Source organism: Kryptolebias marmoratus, linkage group LG19 (genome assembly GCF_001649575.2).
Source record: "Kryptolebias marmoratus isolate JLee-2015 linkage group LG19, ASM164957v2, whole genome shotgun sequence".
Taxonomy (NCBI): Eukaryota; Metazoa; Chordata; class Actinopteri; order Cyprinodontiformes; family Rivulidae; genus Kryptolebias; species Kryptolebias marmoratus.
In genome coordinates this window covers 5,391,885-5,411,333 of record NC_051448.1, presented here as the reverse complement: position 1 = coordinate 5,411,333, position 19,449 = coordinate 5,391,885, and the positions used below count along the sequence as shown (strand labels likewise).

The 19,449-nt window shown below is 40.0% G+C and overlaps 1 protein-coding gene across 1 annotated transcript; it reads right to left on the bottom strand.

Moving 5' to 3' along the window:
* Positions 1 to 2,156: 2,156 nt before the first annotated feature.
* On the bottom strand, positions 2,157 to 18,911 carry rab15 (RAB15, member RAS oncogene family). Its single transcript, XM_017411764.3, has 7 exons — positions 18,568 to 18,911; positions 7,777 to 7,837; positions 7,158 to 7,218; positions 6,395 to 6,472; positions 5,782 to 5,871; positions 4,087 to 4,152; positions 2,157 to 3,977 (listed from the first exon to the last, which is right to left on the bottom strand). The coding sequence occupies exons 1-7, from the start codon at positions 18,689 to 18,691 to the stop codon at positions 3,816 to 3,818; spliced, it is 642 nt and encodes a 213-aa protein (XP_017267253.1). The 5' UTR covers positions 18,692 to 18,911; the 3' UTR covers positions 2,157 to 3,815.
* Positions 18,912 to 19,449: the final 538 nt, after the last annotated feature.

Here is a 19,449-nt window from a genome sequence, read left to right as displayed (position 1 = left end):
ATTTTGATTATTAATTGTTTTTGTCAACACATTGTCTATATGGGCACGGAGACGCAAGAGGAACCGTATCTGATGGGGGAACGCGGCTCGATGTAACATCTGCCACCTGCTTAACTCCCAAAATGTTCCGCCACATTGCTAATGCTACTCTTTAAATTGTTTCTTCTTCTTCTTCTTGATTTTTATTGGTGGTTGGTAAACAACTGAAAGAATCAATACCGCCACCAACTGGTAAAGAGTGTCTGCTAAACTTTTCTCCTTCTTGCATTTAGCAGCAACTCGAGCACATTACTGCCCCTTATACGTCAAAAGGACAAATAACACCTTTTCTGTTCAAATTGCCAACCTGCCACAGTGGCGTGTGTGTTGATCAAATTCACCCGCCACTTCAAATATTTACCCGCATTTGGCCGGTGGCGGGTGCTAATTTCCACCCCTGTTAGTAGTTCTAATTCAACAAATTAGTCATTTTAACCCAATTTTTAGTTAGAAAACTGGACCCAGTAAGTTTTCAGCCCAACAGTTTGTGTGTGTGGTGTGTTCCTTGTTGTCATGATGCTGTTTGATCACTGATGTCTGTAACAAACCTTCACAGAACAGCTGGATTTATACAGACATTAAATTACACACAGGTTGACTTCTGAAGGCAGTTGTTTGCACTGGATTTCAGTTAAATGATGTAAAATGTGATGCTGCTGAAGTACTCGTTGAGTTAAAAAACCAACAAGGGGGGCTTTAGTTGGGAGTTAAAAGACTTAAAGGGGGAAAAAAATGAACATCTTCAGGGATGTTCAGGAGCTTGTTTCGTCTGTTTCTTTCCTTCCCACTTTCCCACACACAGATTCAGTTATATCACCATGACTCTGAAACGTTCCCTCATTTCCTCTCACATACACTGACACACACACACACACCCATACACACACACACCATGTGGCTGAATGTCAGACAGCTGCAAGACCTGAAGGAAAGTGGCAGGGATTGTGTTGCAGACGACGATGATGATATTAAATATGATTGTTCACAACAGCAACATTAAACTCCCTGCTTGCGTCTGCATGTATACTATCTGTGTGTAGATGGAGTGTGTTTGTGTGTGGGCGCGGAGTGTCAGTGTGCACGACGACTTGTTACTTTGTACGTGTGTCTGTGTGTCACTCAGTCTGGTGATAGATACTCAGCTGTCACATCTTTCAACCAGAAAACACTTCCACTTGCATATTCATTGATTTGGCAAAATCACCCTAAAAAGCTTTAATGAGTTTTCAACATTAACAGCTCAGATGAGGCGATGAACAAAAGCTCTGCAGCGTTTCTCCCCCTCCCCCCCCCCCTTAAAGAAATGATTAACAGAGCCCAGCCGCTAAGAAGATTTATCAATTTGTCCATTTATTTGTTACAAATCTCCTGTTTTTTCATGCAGTGAGCTGAAACTTCCAGGCTTTTAGATGTAATGTGGGGAACGTGACCAGTAAGTGGCAATTACATTTAAGAATGGTGGCTCATTATGCTGTGTTAAAAACGACAAATGAAATTCTCACATTTTGAGAGCTTATAATAAGAACAGACCAGGAGCAGAACAGGCTAATGGGGGGAATCTGTCACCTAGTGGCTGAATTATGAGATGACACAGAATCTGTGAAATATATTGTAACCCATAGCCTCCTAGGATTGTGTACTTAGCGTGTTTACATATAGAAGAATGTATATTAATGGGGTGAAATGGAATTAAAGACTATGATTCAAGATTTTAGACATTTTCCCCAATGAGTCTAAGAAAAGATTTTCCTGCTGTGAATATTTTGAGATGGGTTAAAGCATCATAGTTTTGTAAAATGCTAGTTAACATTTTCATTAAGCAAAAAATGAAATATAGCCACAACTGCAGGCGCCTGCTTTTAAGCAAAGATTCTGTTCAGTCTGTTAATCCCTACCGTTAATGGTATCCTGATCTCATATCAAAGTCACAAATCTGACGTCTTCTCCCCAAGAACAACATGTTGCAGTTTACATTTTGCATTTATTATACTTCCACAAATGCAGTTAATGTAGTTTACAAGAAAAAAAAAAAAGGTTTCTGAAGAACAACAAAGACACGTCGTGTATCTATAGCTTACATCATTCAGTACGACATACCGTCATTTCACACGCTAACACGTGATTCCAGTAGCATTTATTAATACGAAGTTGCAAAAATGTAGACACAGTTCTTTCTTTTTATGATCTTCTTTCTGTGTAAGTCTCTGAGAGGCAACTCTGGTCAAATGCTATACTTGTATCATGATCAAGTGATTATTAACTTCATTGAAGTTGCAATTAAAAAAAGAAGAAAAAAGAGGGGATTGCATGCAAAACTGTCACTCGTTCCTTCTGAAAGAGGAAAAGGAGGGGGGGAAAAAAGCATTTACACTGGAATCTGTACAAGACAGCAATAAGAGGACATATTCACAAAGCAAATGTTTCCAACCGTCTAGAATTTTCATTTGGACTTTTTATGCACCCCTCGAGAAACACAATTCATTGAGCAGGATTTGATATATTATGCTGTGAAAACTCTGGTATGTACAACGTAGGGGGCAGTTATCAAACTGTTGTTAGTGTTTCATAACTGCACAAATCCACATCATCTCTGCTACTAAAACAAACACAGAACATAGAAAAATACCTTTTATTTTGCTACAGGGAAACTAAATCCTTATGTATATATGTATTTTATACCATGAAATCACTCCCAATGCTTCCCTCAGTTAAGCAGGAACGCAGACGCAGATAAATTTGTTTGTATATTTTGGTTCCTTCCACAGATGTTTGAGCTCCTTCCACAGATGTTCAGCAGGATTTCGATCAGGGCTCAGAAGGCCACGTCAGAATGGTCCAATGTTTGGTTTTGAGCCATTCTTGGGTGTTTTCAGATGAGTTTTGGGTCATTATCCTGTTGGAGGACACAAGCTTTCTGACACAATTCAGTGACCATTGTAGGTTTTATCTTTCTTTAACAACGGGGTGACATTAAATACATCTGATGACTTACAGGCTGCAGCTTCGTCCTGTGGTTTCTATCAAAACAAAACAAGAAAACGATGAAATAGTTGCATATTTTTAAGAATCTGTTCTTCTCATTAAAGGTTAACTTCTTCAAATCCAATTACAACTAAAAAGAAGAGGAAAAAAGTGTCAGGGAGCATAACTTCAAGTTAAATATTTCTCCAGTGCTGCTTCTGCAATGAACATGGCGCCCTCTGGTGGTAAATCTTTACACTACAGTTAAAACAACTAGGGTTAAAAGGCATTGGAGGCTGGGTTGCTACTTCTTCAATGCAGGAAAACAGCAAATGCATCAATGAAGGCCAGATGGAAATCACTCACAAAGTTCATATGGATGGAAGCCAAACTCTATGATGAATATCAGAAAAATTATTTTTAAAAATGAGAAAATCTTCAAGTTGATGAAGGCAGTTCAATTTCAAGTCATGCCTTACGTCCAACAAAGTGACCATTATGAAAAATTACAAAGAAATGATGCTCAAAAATCACATTTACACCTCTACCAAACACTTTGTACCATTCTTTTGTGGACAGAGACTGAATTTAGATAAAGAAATGTTGACTTCAGCAGAATTTAGTGACATTTTGGTCCAGATAAAATATTTTCACCAAACAGTTTCTACCTTTGTCTTCGAAACTTCAATCAATCGAGCAAAACGGCATAAATCCAAACCCAGAAATGACATCTAACTGGGCCTCTTTATTTCACTCTGAAACCAAGTGAGGCATGTTTTAGCGATGACGTCTTCGATTCCAGTTCATGCTCTTTATTAACACCAGCAGCCTTTGCGCTGATCGCCAGCTGCACTGTCGCAGAGTCCCTCCTCCTCCTCCAGAGCGGTGAGATTAAGTTCATCATTAAGAGACATCCGGAGAAGATCCAGGTCCTTTTTGTTGGCCGCCAGCACCTGCTCAGCCAGTCGTGTAAAAGTCTTGAAACAAGAAAACAGAAGAACAAGGAGAGAGATGAAGTCAATCCCTTCAGTGAGATATCATTATGACAACTTGGTCCTGAAATTTCAGGAATTTTTTTCGCCTCACCTCTGTTATGTTGTGGTTGGTGAAGGCACTTGTCTCAAAGAAGTCCATTCCATAGGCTTTGGCCAGCTGGAGAACAGAAAGCGACATTATAAACAAAGATTACGTACAGATTTCCTCTTATAACAAGTAAAAATAATTGAATTCTGTTGACTCTCAGATGCCACGCACAGTGTTTAAAAGCGTGGAGTAAAAAAATTAAAGTGAAACAGAAAGTTACAAAAGGTAAATTAAAAGGTGAAGCACAAAAATCTACCATCAGTCAGATTTTCTGATAATTTGCTTGGATAAGTCGTGCAGTTTGGTGATGCATGAAGTCGAGGAGGAAATTTCAGAATCTAAATGATCTGCTTTCCTCCCTAAAAACAACAACAACAGACTTTCCTATTAGTCCTGCTCTTTTATCGTCTTTTGGCAGGAGCCTCAGCCCCTGTGGCATCTACAGTTTCAGTCACTGACTTCCTGTCCTTCAGCTTGACAGATAAGAAGCAAGAATCATTGACTGTGCAACAGAAATATCAGCTCCAGGGAGGCCAAAGAGGTGCAAAGAAAAACCCTCTGTTGTCTTTGCCTTCTTGTTCAGACTAATCCGAAGAGGGTTTAAATACGTGCTGTCTGGTTAGATCTGATATAAAAGCATCATTTAGCTCCTCTCTGCATCGTCAACGCTGCTTCTCACGTAGAACAAAGTATAGAAGTATGGCAAGACAATTTATCATATAATACGTAAACAGGATCTGATTCAGAATTTCCTGCTCAGAGCTATGTGTTGTGAGTGTCTCTCAGCAGTGTGTCTGTTAGCACAATATCTCATCAATCACTGGATGTACACCTGGACTCAACCTGATTCAAGATGTCCGCCACAGCCAACCGCCCTTAAACAACACAAAAAATGGCTGAACTCAGCCAATTTTAGAGATATTATTATAAAACTTGGTGTGGTGGTAGCTGAAACTGAACCCCAACACATATTCTGGGTGCTAACAGAGTCCACAAGACATTTGTTTAACATTTTACAATAACTACTTGGAGTCAGCTCTGTCTGTCTGTTAGCAAAATATCTCACGAATCACTGGACAAATTTCAACATTTACAGAAACTAATCAACAGAAGTACCTCTACAGCTGAAAAACCTTTGGAGCCAACACAATTTCAGATGGTTGCCGCAACTAAATGACCTTATAAAAGGACAAAAATGGCTATAATTCAGTTAATTTTTAGCTGAAATTTGATGCGGAAGTAGCTGAGAGTCACTGAGCGTGACTTTGCTGTTGTGTTTTTAAATTTGTAGTTGTGTTTAGTGGTTTGTACGTCAGGGCCACCGTACACAACATTATTTTCAATGTTTGACCAAAAATTGTCAACATAAAACTTGGATTTTTATTTTTACTAGAATGAATGCTTTTAAAAAAAGGAACAAGTGTTGTTTAATTATATGTTACAATGGCCTGCCGAATGGTGCAACCTTTTCTTGACAAGGATGTGTCTAACATCATGATTTAACTCAATATTCAAGCCATACATCAGCACCAGTTGTGCTGTTTGTTAATTTATGCACCAATCAAAATTCAGCTGTGTATTTGACATCAAAAACAGGTGCAGGAGCATCTAAAGACAAACGGTGGGAGTTTAAAACAAAAACTGTCCAACCAGAGCTAAAAAGTGAAAACAGGATGTGCTTCATTTCAGCGGACCCACCTTGGCTCCTTGCTCAGTAGCCACCTGCCTCTTGTCCACATCATCCGACTTGTTCCCAACGAGAATCTTCTGGACTTTGTCAGGAGCGTACTGCAGAGGGTTTCCATGGAGAAGAAATCCGTGGATCATGAAGGAGATTTACCGATAGACACCAAGAAGAAGAGAAAACAACATTAAAGCGATAGGAAGAGTGATTTCAAATGTCAAAAGAAGGCGGCAGGGGAGAAAACACAGGAGCGGCGGCAATCAGGAAATGAGAGCATGATTAAAAGTAAGTGGGAAGCTTGCCAAGATCTACGGAGACCACACTCAGACAGACCCAGAGAGGAAATTAGGCTCATAATAACTAAATTAATAGAATAAAACCATGTGGGAAATGACAGATGAAAGCAAGGCACATAAGGGAGCTTTAAAAAGCCACAAAGCTGAGAGGGGAAAAAGCACACTTTTAAAAATGGGACAGATATTGAAAATTAAATTTGACAGAGATGCAAAGTCATTGCATGTGGTTTTCCTCCCACAACGACAGAATCTGTTGACGTGGCCCCGTCCCACAGCATGAAAAGCATACTTGATTTATGTAGCTCCTAAAACTCCAGCCTGAGTGACTCACTTCATCCACATCGCTGGCCCACTTCATGATGTGCTGGAAGGATCGCTCGCTTGTGATATCATACACCAGGAAGATTCCCTGGAAAGACGAGAAGAGAGATTCTTTCTTAAAAGATTCAATAAAGATCCAGCTTGGATAACGACAAATCTTTAAACAAAGATGTGGCACCACCTGTTAGTGCTCAGAATATGTGTTGGGGATCAGTCTCAGCTACAACCTCAACATGTTTTAGGTCCCAATCCGTCAAACTGACTGAGTTACGGACATTTTTGTGTTTTTTAAGGTTAGTTAGCTGTAGCAGCCAAACCAGAAACTAAAGTACGAAACAGCAGGGTTTTTGTAAACAAATCAGGAAACTACTTGGTAAAATTTCCACATTTCTACGGGGAGCTTGTTTGAAGTTGTAAGCCTCGAGCCGGAGGAGAAAGAACATTTTCCCTCCGATTTCATTACCAGTTTCTGGTAAAAGGACAATTCGGTTTTAACCATTTTAATCTCTTTAGCAGCCTAAAGCAAAGGCAAAGAAAAAAAAAACAGACAGACAATTTTGAGGTTGCAGCAGTGAGTGTGTGGCTCTGGTGACATTTTATATGGCTGCTTTAAATGTCGCAAGGATTGAGGATGAATTATTATGAGTTATTTGCAGCTGTGCCAGAAAGTAATGTCATAAATCCGTTTGTCTTATCCTAATAACACTTCTCCTTAGATTGAACATTAAATGAACATGTTTTGTGCACATCATGAGTTTCAGACACTCAGCTACCTGCGCTCGTCTGTAGTACTGCTTGGTGATGGTTTGGTACCTCTCCTGGCCGGCTGTGTCCCTGCACACAAACAGACACACGACATTCTGGAGATTAAAACATGACAACAGACTGAAGTCTGTAAATATTCGGCATCAAACCAGCTCGTTTCAGATCACCTTTACAGCTGTGAGGGATTGTTGAAGTCAGCTGGTGGTTTCTTTGTGTGTTTAGTTTTTTAGGTGAACATTTTGTGGTTCAAAAAGTTCAAAAAACTACTACTGTTATTGTTCATCTAAACACAACCATAATTCTTAGAGTGCTGAGTTAATTATTATGCCAACTGAGAAAACTTGCATTCCTTGAAGGCCTCCTAAAGCAACGTTTTAACTACACAATCTGTTCCAACTCAGAGCGAGTGATTAGGGTGACTCTCAGCTACTATCAGACTAAAAGTGACTGAGTTATAGCTAAAACTGATTAGCTGTGGCGGCCGTCTAGAATGGGGTTGGCTCCAAGAGTTAATTAGTTGTAGAGTGATAACTATCTGAGAGTTTCTATAAAATCTGTTCATTTTTTGTAAACGGAAACAAATCACATATATACAGAAACAAAAACATTATCCCAGCATCATCTTACCAGATCTGTATCCGGACTTTGATCCCATCTATTAACAGGGTCTTCATTTTGAAGTCGACTCCTGTAAGAAAGAAGGTTTGGTAAAGAAATACAACATTATATTCAAAGAGCAGCTCTGGATATATTAGATCTTTGTCCAAATGACAGAGTTCTTCAAGATCTGTAAACTTTATTTCACCTTGCAGCTCGAGTCGGTGCTTTACAGACAACATCTCTGTAAACATCACACAGCTCTGGCCTAATGAGAGCCACACAGCCTCTTTGTAACCAGCCTGTTAGGAGACCAAGCTAACCATTCTGGTCCGTTAGGTTCGATTTTCTATATCGATCACACAAGACGTCAAACGAGGAAAAATGGCAGAAATAATCAGAGCACGGAGGGGGTGAAAAAAAGAAAACTGGAAGGCATAAAAGCAAAAAGTCAGTGATGTATTTCAGGTGATGCTGTTTCTGAATTCAAGTCCTTTAATTTATTTGTTTTATGCTTCCTTTAAAATAAAACTTTTATCCAAATATTGAATATTTTCACAGGATGTTTGTCTTCGTGACAGCCCATGTTCAGGATGCAATAATGTGAGAAGACAGCAAAACTGCAGCCAAACATTTAACAGCAGCGTCCAGATTTTCAGTTGTAAGTAAACACATCAGCCAGAACAATATGACCACCTGAACAATGCTGAGTAGATCCCCAAACCCAAATGAGCACAACCATGTTGCCAACACAGGTGCACCTCAGGAGTGTGCATGAGCCCTTTTTTTATACAAATTATACACTAATGACTGCATCAGTTCTTCACCAGTCACTTCATTTCTCAAATACTCTGACGACACTGACAGGTGATCCATCTTCTCCAGAGTATTACAGTAAAGTCAAACAGTTCAGTGTGCTGCAAAGGCAACCATCTCAATCTTAAATCAGTCAACCAAGAGAAATTTTCATTAACCCTCCATCACCTCAACAGCACATTATCTTTGGCAACCAGACTGCAGAAAACGTGGACAACTTTAAATATCCTGAACAACAAACTTTCTATCATCCGACACACCGCCCACCTCCAGAAGAGAAGCCAACAGAGACTGTCTGCCTTCAGTAAACTCAAAGGACTGTTTCCCATTTTCTCCAGCTGCTGTAGTAGAGAATTGTCCAGCCCATTTTGCTTTATTGTTTGCTTTTACAGCATCTTATCCGTTTCAAACCGGACCAAACCAACACGGCCTTTAAGATTACATTTCACTGGCTAAACCATTACCTGGAAGTCCTACCTTCTGGGAGAAGATATAGGCCTCTAAGATGTAAAAAAAGCACATTTTGGAAAAAGACTGACTCCATCAGCCATAGCTGTCCTGAACAGGAAACCAAGCTAAGAACATTTCTGTATGTTGTCTTTGTAATAGTCAGACTGTTTGTTATATAAAGTTCTGTGCTGTAAAAATTAATTTCCCTCAGGGGATAATAAAGTCTAAAGTCTATAATTTTGTGGCTGATTACTGTATATATGAGCTTCTAATACTATCTGCAATTATAAAGGACAGTGTGGCAATTATAATCTACGTTGCGGTAAGTGTGTAAATATGAGGTCTTGATAGGATGAAACTAAATGAATCAAATCCAGTGACTCAGACTCCATACTTGTTTTTTTCTTCCATCCATCTTCTCTGCCTAATGAGTTTAAGTCCATTAAACAAACAACCCCTCAGGCTTCCACAGCCCACTCAAATCCCTGGGAAATCAATTAGCATTTCATCCCAATTAACCTGATAGTCAGCACCCCTGTGTCACAGCTGGCATCACACTCTGAGGAAAAGCAACCCAGTTCAATTGATTTGCATCACTGGAAGATCTGCTGTCTGTGTGGTTTTTATGGTTAAACTCTGCAAGAAACAGCTGCGAGAAAACAGACACACACTGGCTGGCCTGGCTGATTTTCTTTTATTGGTTTAACTGTATGTTTGTCAAAACTAGCTGGAGTTAAGTGAGCGCTCCTCAGAGACTCGAGTGCGCTGACGGTGGGAGACCTCATTGAAGACTCAATACATCCTTTGCCTTTAACTAGAGAGCTCTCAACCCAAGTGAAAGGTCAGAATAGCAATCAGTGGTTTAGCCTGGAGCTTGAGAGGGAAACTACAGGAAAAAAAAACAGCTTCCTGCCTCGCAGTCTTCTAGTTTCAGATTCAAGATATAACCAGAGTTCAGTGAACTGCAGCTTTACAGTGAAAGAAAAAAAGCATATATAAACCAATCAAATTAAATACGCAAATGCTTGGAAACTATCATAAATGTGATACTAAATCACAGATTATTTCTAACTTTTCAACAAACCCTGAACAAAGTCCAAGGCTGAGGACTCTTTGAAGGAATGCATATTGCCTGCAGCCTTTCAAGACAGAGTTTTAAACTAAAATCATGCTGAGAAATGAAAATAACCTTGAAAATAACATTATGAGCAATCTCGTGCAATACTGCAAGATATTACGTGCAGAGTATGTGTTGTCACTGACTCTCAGCTACTATCACATCCAATTTTAGCTGCATATCTTTAAGACCGACTAAATTAAAGCCGTTTTTCTGTCTCTTATGGTCAGTTGGCTGCTGAGGTCAAACCATTAAAAGACACAAAAGCATTAACTTATGACATGGAGGTTTGATGTTCAGACAGTTTTGGAGTTTGTAACAGAAGCATAAATTGCTGCACATAGTTCCTTATATGATTGTTGTGTGGCTCAAACATCTGCAAAGCAATGAAAACACGTTTCAAGTGTTGTCATTAAGCTTATGTTCAAATGTTCAGCATTTTATTTCAGCAAAACAGAAGAGAGAAATTACTCTTTAAGGTTTAAACACTGTTATTAGTCGTGTGCTTCTGCCTCTCTTGTTCATTCTTGTCAGTTTTAGCTCCTTTTTCTTTAAAGGTTCTCCCTCCTGAAAAGCCCCTGAATGATAAAAACCGCTGAAGAACAAAGAGAAGACGGGACGAGCATGGAAACTATCTGTTCCAGAAAGGCAAGGAGCAACAACCTCTGTAGCACAAGATTATTCAGGTTTTTGTTTTTATGAGGACTGCAACTTTGCACCTGGCTCTAAGACGCTGAAAGAATGATTTTTTAAAATACTGAACTTACAAAAACAATGCAAAATGAGCTGCTGTTAATTATCTGCATGACATTCGATGTTTGCATCTGATTGGCAGACATTTTCCAAGAAATCACTGTTGATACAGACTTTATTTTCTTAGTGAAAGCCAGATCTATAAGTAAAGTAAATAAAACTTAAGGATAATGGGTTTCTGTCTCAGACACACTTTGGTTTACAACCTCTTATTCAAGTAGCAAATCAAAATTTTAAACTTTGTGAACTTAAAAAGAAACATTTATTGCACTCTTCTCTTCATCGGTTAACTGTAACCGTGACATTCAATGTGTTCAAGGTGAGAGACAGCAGTTCATTTCCTGTGGCAGCATCTCAGCTGGGTAACAACTAACTAATATGTTTGACAATCCAAGACGGATTGAGCGTGCATGCGTGTCAGGGTGTGATGGAGATGGCCTCACTCGTCGGAGGCTGAACAGCTGGATGCCGCGGTGCCGACGTGAACCCACAGGAGGCTGGATGACATCATCCAGGGCTGTCAAAGCGGCAGAGGCCAGACAGCAGCTGTCAGCAGCTGACGATGTGGGGGCGAAGCAGAACTCAGATCTGTTTTGTACCAGACTAGCTCCTGACAAGCAAACGTTAACACCAATTACTTTATGTTACAACCAAAAAAACATACACTAATTTAAAAAAGTAAAGCTTTGAAGAGCCGATTCATAAGCTATATATTAAAAGCATCATGCCTCATATGTGTTTTAAAAGCAAATATTGTAAAAATCGTGATTGTTTGCATCTTGTATGACTGAGTAAAGTTGTGTGAAGCCTCCAGGGGAGTTCTGGGAAACAGGATGAGAGCTCTCCATCGATTTGAGGTGAGTCAGCTTTGCTTCAGGCTGAACTCCAAAATGTTTCGGTATTATTATCTTTTTTTTTTTATTCTGTTTGAAGGTAACAGCTCAGCTCCAGGAGCTCCGGCTGAACTGCGAGCAGTTTACTCACGTTGTTGATGACTTACATGAAGGCTGGGACAAAAAGGCAAACAGATTGCTTCACTTGAGGACCCAAATGCAGGCAGGACACCAGAGACAGATAAAAGACGCAAATAAGGTGCAACACAGGCGGGACGTGCAGTAACTTAATCCAACAAGGGAAAAGCAGAAAAAGGCTAAAGTTGACGTGGGATAAGAGAACAGAAACTGAGAAGCTGATCTGACAAAGAAGAGCTGAAAACTGGTCATACAATACTTGGTAATCAGGGGGCTGAAAGCAAAACCAACTGAGAAAAAACATTATATATATATATATATATATATATATATATATATGTATATATAACATGAAAACAATAACAAAGAACCATAAAAGCATGGTAACTTCAAAACATAAACCATAAAATTAAATGTGGGAAATGAAAACTACACATAAAAAGCAACAACACCCAACAAGCTCGACAGCAGGTTAATAATGGGATTAGTTTTACATCAAAGACATTCAGATGTGGTTATTTAATCTGGGTTTACCGTACGAAGAGCGTGATGAACAACCTGAGTGCGCACTGAAAATATCTTTACTCAGGACCTTTGGAGGCGATCTGGATCCGTTTGGTCTGAACACAGTCTAACCTGAGCTAAGATGAACCGATGTGACCTCAAACCAACAGCAGAATTAGAAAAATAAAAAAGTCTGCTCAGCTGCTGCCTGGTTAAAGATAATTAAACAGCCATCTTTGGAAATATTCCAGGAATACAGCTTTTTTTTGGCTCAAAGTTTTAGTGAACTGTTTCTCAGAATCCTTTTCAATAAAAATGCCCTTCTTGTTGAGACTTTATTAGTCAGAGTGGATTACCAGAACCCTGCATGGGGAGGTTTTCTGGACCCGCTGTGGTCACGGTAGTTTCACAGGTTGTGCTAAATTTACAGATAAAAATCTCCAGTCTTTGCTCTAACACCAAACCCACTAACCATTGCATTTTATGTTTCCCATATCGTGTTTAATTAAAGCTCATCAAAAGATAACTCTCTTGTATGCCAGGTGTGAACGCTCTCAGTCTGAGCTGACCTTCAGAATCACCCAAGACGGATACAGAGAGTCAAACTGAGTTTTCCTAACTAAATACAAAGCGCTGTTCATCCCTCTGTGAAAGACTGCGAGGACAAGCAGCTAAACAATTTTAAAAAACATTTATTAGAGTAAAATTACTAAGAAATTTTATCATGAACAGTGTGACACTGAAAGATTCAGGAGAAAGCCGTAGAACAGTGAGAATAATAAAAACTGAGCAGCCGTGATCTCCGGCCCCTCAGACAGAGCTGAATAAAAAAAAACTTACACAATAAAATCACTGAAAACACTGCGTGTGCTGAGGAACACTTCTGAGAAGCAGCTTCGGCGAACATGGTTGATCAGTGCATTCATGCAAGTTGGAAAACGCCATCATGCACTCTACCATAGCTAAAAGGAAGCTCCAGAAACACAGACGCCTTCGGTGAACCCAAAGAGACGGACCGAGGTTGAAGCTCGACAACAAAGGCAGCTTCTGTTTTGTAATGGGATGCAATAACAGGTAAAAAAAGAGAAAAGCATTCAGAATGTACTCATGTTTTCAGCATTCCTTATTTTTAGTAAGTGAGCTGGAAGAAAAACACACTAGAGATTGAAAATGTGAGCAGAGACTCGGACAAAAAAAGACAGGACTTTACCTAAATATTTCTTCAGATAAACGATGTAAGCAGATACTTTCTATGTTCCAGAAAGAATAAAAAGATTGACGCTACGATGGGTTTGTTGTTCCTTAGAGCGAGGAACCATGTGTGGCAGCCGTGATCCAGGCCCGACCCTTCAGACTAACAAGCAGAGGCGAGCCGAGTGCCGATGACCAGACCGTGACCCGAACACCGCCGGGATCACAATCGTGAGCACAGCGGCTCATTGAGCTGGGGCCTGGTTCGATATTTTATAGGTGGTTTCACAGCCAGGAGCTCCAGCCGAGTCCAGTGATGAGAGCACCAAAGGTAAAGGTGAGGAGGATTAAAGCGAGCGGCGTGACTGAATACTAAATCACCTCAGCTGCGGCTCGGTCTGCCGACGTGCGCTCGCAGGAGACTGGGAGCTGTGAAAATAAAATGAGAGACCTCAACAAGTGGGCCTGTTGCTTATTCAGATAACACTGAAACTCCGATCCTGTGGACTGTTTATAGGAGCTCGATCTCTTAGAAAAAATCCATTAAAGTAAATCTTGTGAATTTGGAGTGAAAGAAGACACATTATACCTCTGAGGCAATCAGCCTTTAACGTTGTTCTTGTAGCTAAATGGAAGCAAACCTTAGAAAGAGGGCTCCAAAAGCAAAAAGTTGTCCTCCCAGGGGTGTCAAACTCCAGGCCTCGAGGGCCGCTGTCCTGGGAGTTTTAGGTTTTTCTGCTCCAACACACCTGATTTAAATGGTTTAATCACCTCCTCACCAAATCATCAAGTTCTCCAGGAGCATGGCAACAAGTCCTCCATTTAAAGCAGGTGTTTTAAAGCAAGGACACATCTAAAACGTGCAGGAGATTGGCCCCCGAGGAATGGAGATGACACCCCTGTCATACATCAAGGGCCATCAAGTGTGCCATCGTTAGTCCCAGATCTGCAGACCTCTCTCGGGTCATGAAAAGGTTTTTGAGCCTGACAAGACGTTTAAAAATTATATAAATCATTTGTCAAGTGAGAGCAAATTTATCGAGTTAATGACTGTTGACTATCCAGGATAGATAAATCAAGAACTGCTCCTTTCAAATTCAACCAAAATGTGGTCTTCAAGAACCGTAAAACGCTAAAAGTAACTCTGCTGGCATCGAAGTGCATCCGTCTGAGGACAGAAGAAAACAGCGAATGCTTAAGCTGCATGGGAGGCTGTGCAAAAGGAGAATAGATGCAGTTTGATAATTATCATGCAGGATTAAAGACGCTGCTGCCCTTCGGGCTTTTCAAAATCATTTTATGCTGAAAAGGAACAGAATTGTAGCCGTTTTTGCTAAGGTCACTTAGGCCATTTTGAATCAATACGTGTATATTTAAGAGTGAAGGAGTTGCTTGGCATCTTAACATTTTGATGCAAACCAAGACATCGTTTCAGGATAAGAGCCTGCGATGAAGAGTGGAGTCAGAGATAAGATGACTCAGTTATAAATTGAGAACAGAACAGAGGATTTGAAGACAACATTAGGACACCCGTATGGTGTTGCAGACTGTACAGGATGTTAATAAGTGATTAAAAAATGAGAAGTGAATGATTCCAAATGTTGTGGAACAGTGAGCAGAAAAACGTGCGTTGTATAACTGGAACCATGAAAAATCGGATAATAAAATGTCATTCAGGTGCTACACACAGTTCTTTGTTCACACGATTAAACAACAGGAAGTGTCAGTCCTCATCAGATGCTTATCAGCTTTGATGGGGTGGATTCAGAACAAGATGAGGTAAATATCCCAGCAAAACGTGAATGATTGGACTGTCAGTGGAATTGAATTTATGTCCCACTGTCTCTGTGTAGGTTGGGAGGATCATGCACTGACCGTCTGAGGGCATCACTGATGTTGGGCACTCACTACACTTTATTATTTATTATTATTATTTAAGAAAAACATGGCGATTTAATCATTTCAAGACTCCCATCACGACTTCAGACACCTCCTGCTGCCCTTCTACCCAATCTGAACTTGCAGAAAAAGCTCAACAAAGATCACTGCATTCATCTTTTTTTATTTTTTTTTTACAACACAGCAGCAGGCTGAACTTTTCTTAAAAGACTAAAGGAAAATGTTGCAATGTTCAGCATCCTTCTCCAGGGCGGAGGCTTCCTATAGAGCACCAGACTTAAAATAGCCCTGCAGACTTTGCAAACATGCGAGCATACATCATAACTAGACAGGGCAGGTGACGGGTGAGTCTTTTGGTCTATAGAATTACTTCTGTGTTCTTTTTTCCAGCTCAAAACTGTAACAAATAATTGGATTTAGCTATTTTCAGAGGATGCTCGTGCAGAGCAGATGGAGGAAGGTGCAAATTAGGCGAGACCCGCTTGAGAACAATGAAACGTGATTATCTATCATGTGTAAGCTACCCAGGGCGTGTTCACATGTACAAGCCTCAGCTTAAAGAAGATAGAGTTACTCTTGATGGGACAGATTATTGGAAAGGTGAGAAGTCCCAGATGATCCGTCGGACCACTTCTGCACCGGGGTGGAGCAGAGTTTATTCTACATGCTGCTCGTCAAGCTCTGTGCTGCATCACTGAGGGCAACAACTACGACCACATCAGAAGAAAACCAGTCTTCTATAACCCGCAGAACGTTCTCAGACGTAAGATTTCCAAAACGGGGAGAAGATGCAGACGATACAGTTCTGAGCGCGGCCTCATAACGGTCCTGCTAAATGTTGAAACAGAACTAAACATATCAGCTGAATGTCATTTTATTTCTGAACTTTAAAGCTCTAAAAGCTAAGAATAAAAAAAAGCTAATTTTATTTGTTGTTGCCTGCAAAATCTTCACCTACGCAGGGAAAAAAAAAAACTAAACTATTGACATGTGACAACATTTTGGCTTGATTTATATTATCGCATTTGTTCAGTAACGCTAGATTTGCTGAGAAATTCAAGTGACCAAATTTATCTTGAAGACTGGGACGTCTGCAGAAAAGGCACATTTAAAAAAAAAAGAGAAAATGCATTTTCTGCTAAAGCTTAGTCTGAAAACTGAGTGCTGAAATTTGCTGAACAAAATAAAAGCTACAGCTAAAAAAAAAGAGCTAAAACAAAAGCAGAACTTTAGCTAAAAGACCAAAGTAGCAATATGCTTCCTAAAAGCTAAGTAGCAAAGTGATAGGTCAAAGTAACAAAAGTCTAATTAAAAGCCAAACGTAGCTAAATGCTAAAAAGTAGCTAAAAGCTAAAACTAGCAAAGGGCTATCTAGACGCTAACAGTGGTATAACAGCAGCTTAAAGCTAAAAGTGGCAAAAAAAAACTAATAAATTGCAACAAAAGGAGCAAATAACACAAAATGCTGTGAATGCTGAATCAGAATCCACACAAACACTGCTCAGCTGGTCAAAAACCGGGAAGTAAAGAGCGCTACAGTCTTCACCTGCATGTTAGCTGCAGCTCTTTAAGGCATTTCTTGTTTGTGAACCCAAAGCTGACAACAGTTGGACAACACAATCTCTGTCTTTTCACAAAAAAACGTCCAGAAGGGTTTTTCACTCTCCATCAGTAGCACTGCCTGCGTTTTTTTTTTTTTTTTTAAATCTGCCCAATTACTGCGAACAATGTCAGAAAGCGCCTTCAGCAGAGTCTCACGAAAAGGAGCTTAGTGGGAAGAAATCACTCTATTATGTGAATATGATGGCAGACAAAAAAAAACCAGACTGACAGTGAAGACAAGACAGGAGGCTCAGTCCCAGCATGCCGGGTCAAAAGGCGAAGCTGTACATCCCAGCATCTCACAGGAACAGGTCCATCACGGGTTGAACTCCTGGATCCAAACCCAGCTTCAACCCCCCGGGTCTGAGGCTCGCTTCACGAAGCTCAGTCGACGGTCATTTGCAAGAACACCGCTTTGTGCTAAAACTTTAAGGTGAATTCAGTCACTCCAAAGCTGTCATTTCAATAAATGACATAAATAATAATGGTTAGTTGTGTATAATATGCCACCATTTATGCCAGAAATGAACCAATAAAGGAGTGATGAAGTCAGGCTTTACTCAGTCGCCTGATCTACTGTAAGAAATCATCTTCTTTAATAGTTTCTGTCTTATTGTGTGAAGGTTGATTCAACGTTCAAACTACTGTTTTCCTGTTTCTTGTTTCTACTGTTTTTTTTTAAACATACTTTCAGCTATTTCTGCCAAACAGGAATCAAACCCTTCAGCTCGTTCTGGACAATACAGCGATGGCTTTTTGGTTTTGTAACTTTTATACCTTTTGAAATATCAAACTTTATTTACATTTTTCCAATTGAAGTGCATTGAAAACTCCTTCAAAGACTTCAGCTCTATTTCTGTCTCCTTATGCATCCTTTGTCTTTTTAAGCATCCTTTGTGTCTTTTATGTCTCTATGTGTCCTTTTTCTTTTTTGCCTCCTTATGCATCCTTTGTCTTATGCCTGTGCAACCTTCTTGTCTTTTTATGTCCTTCTTCTGTTTGTGTCCTTCTTGTTTTGTTTGGTTTTTTGGGGGTCTTTTCATGTCCATGGTTCGGCTCCTTGTGTCTCTCCCTGTTCAAGTATTTCAGCTAACATTGAAAGTTCAGCTATAATTCAGCTCACTTTCACCTTTTTCAGCAAATTCCTGCAAAGTCAGCCAGCCTTCACTTTGGATTTTTGCAAAAATAAAATAAATGTTAATTTTTCTAGTTTTGTTTGGGCTTGAGAAGCAAAGTCAGTGTAAAGTGCAGATATTTTGTGAGCTCAGTGCCACACTCAAGGTTTTTTCATTATTCTTCCCAACCAGCTCAGCCACATTGATGCTGGATTTAATTCTACTGATTTAAATGATCACGTGGCATTTTTACATTCATGTTCAAAGTAATGAGGACAAAGGGAGTGTGATGCGCAAATTCCATCAATATACAATAAATAACAATACACAAAAGCAGCAACAGTGTTTATTATTATTCTTTTTTTTAAGCAGGAATAAGTCCTGTGGGAATGCAGTCTCTTACCGATGGTGGAGATGTGAGAAGGGTGAAATTCGTTGTCCGTGAATCTGCACAACAAACATGTTTTCCCAACCCCGGAATCTCCGAGGAGCAGGAGCCTGAAGAGCACATCGTACTGCTTAGCCATCGCGCTGATGCTGGATGGGATGGATGATCAAACCCGGAGCCATTTAACTGCGCGACGGACGGCCGCTCCTCTCCCCCCACCTGCGTCCCATGTCCGCCCGGAGGCTCCGCGTCAGGCTGCGGGCGATGTTCGTTCCTCCCCCCGGTGGCGACAAAAGACCGGGATGCTCCAGCCTCCCAGGCAGCCTCCTGCTTCCAGTCAGTGGGCGCGGCGGCAGCGAACCGAGCGTCAAGCTGGACTCCAGCAGAGACACGGCACTTCCGGTGGCGCCTTTTCAAACTAAAACTGTGACGTTAGGACAGCGGCCAGAGAGTCAGAGAACAAATTAATTTACCAACAAGTCTTTAACTGTGTTTATGCCTTCCTCTCATCATGGACAACAAGTCCTGTAAATTTGAAAACATTTGCTCTTGATTTGAAGTTACCCTTCATAACATGGGAACAAATTAATTTACCAGAATCATGGATATTACATTGTGAATTTTGAGACTTTGACTGTTTCCTTCCAATAGTTACCTTATATGAAAGTTTTGGAAAGAAAATATGAAGCATATTTTTCAAATTGTAATGAACTTTTAGAGAAACTCTAATCAAACAGCAAACAAACAAATCTTCTATTCTAAGATATTAACTACATTTTTTTCAGTCATCTCATCTGTAGTACTGTTTTTTGTGCATCAATAGTCTTTTTTAAAATTATTTTTATTTATCTATTTAATATGTACTTACTTTCTTAAAGTATCCATTAACAATTTGCA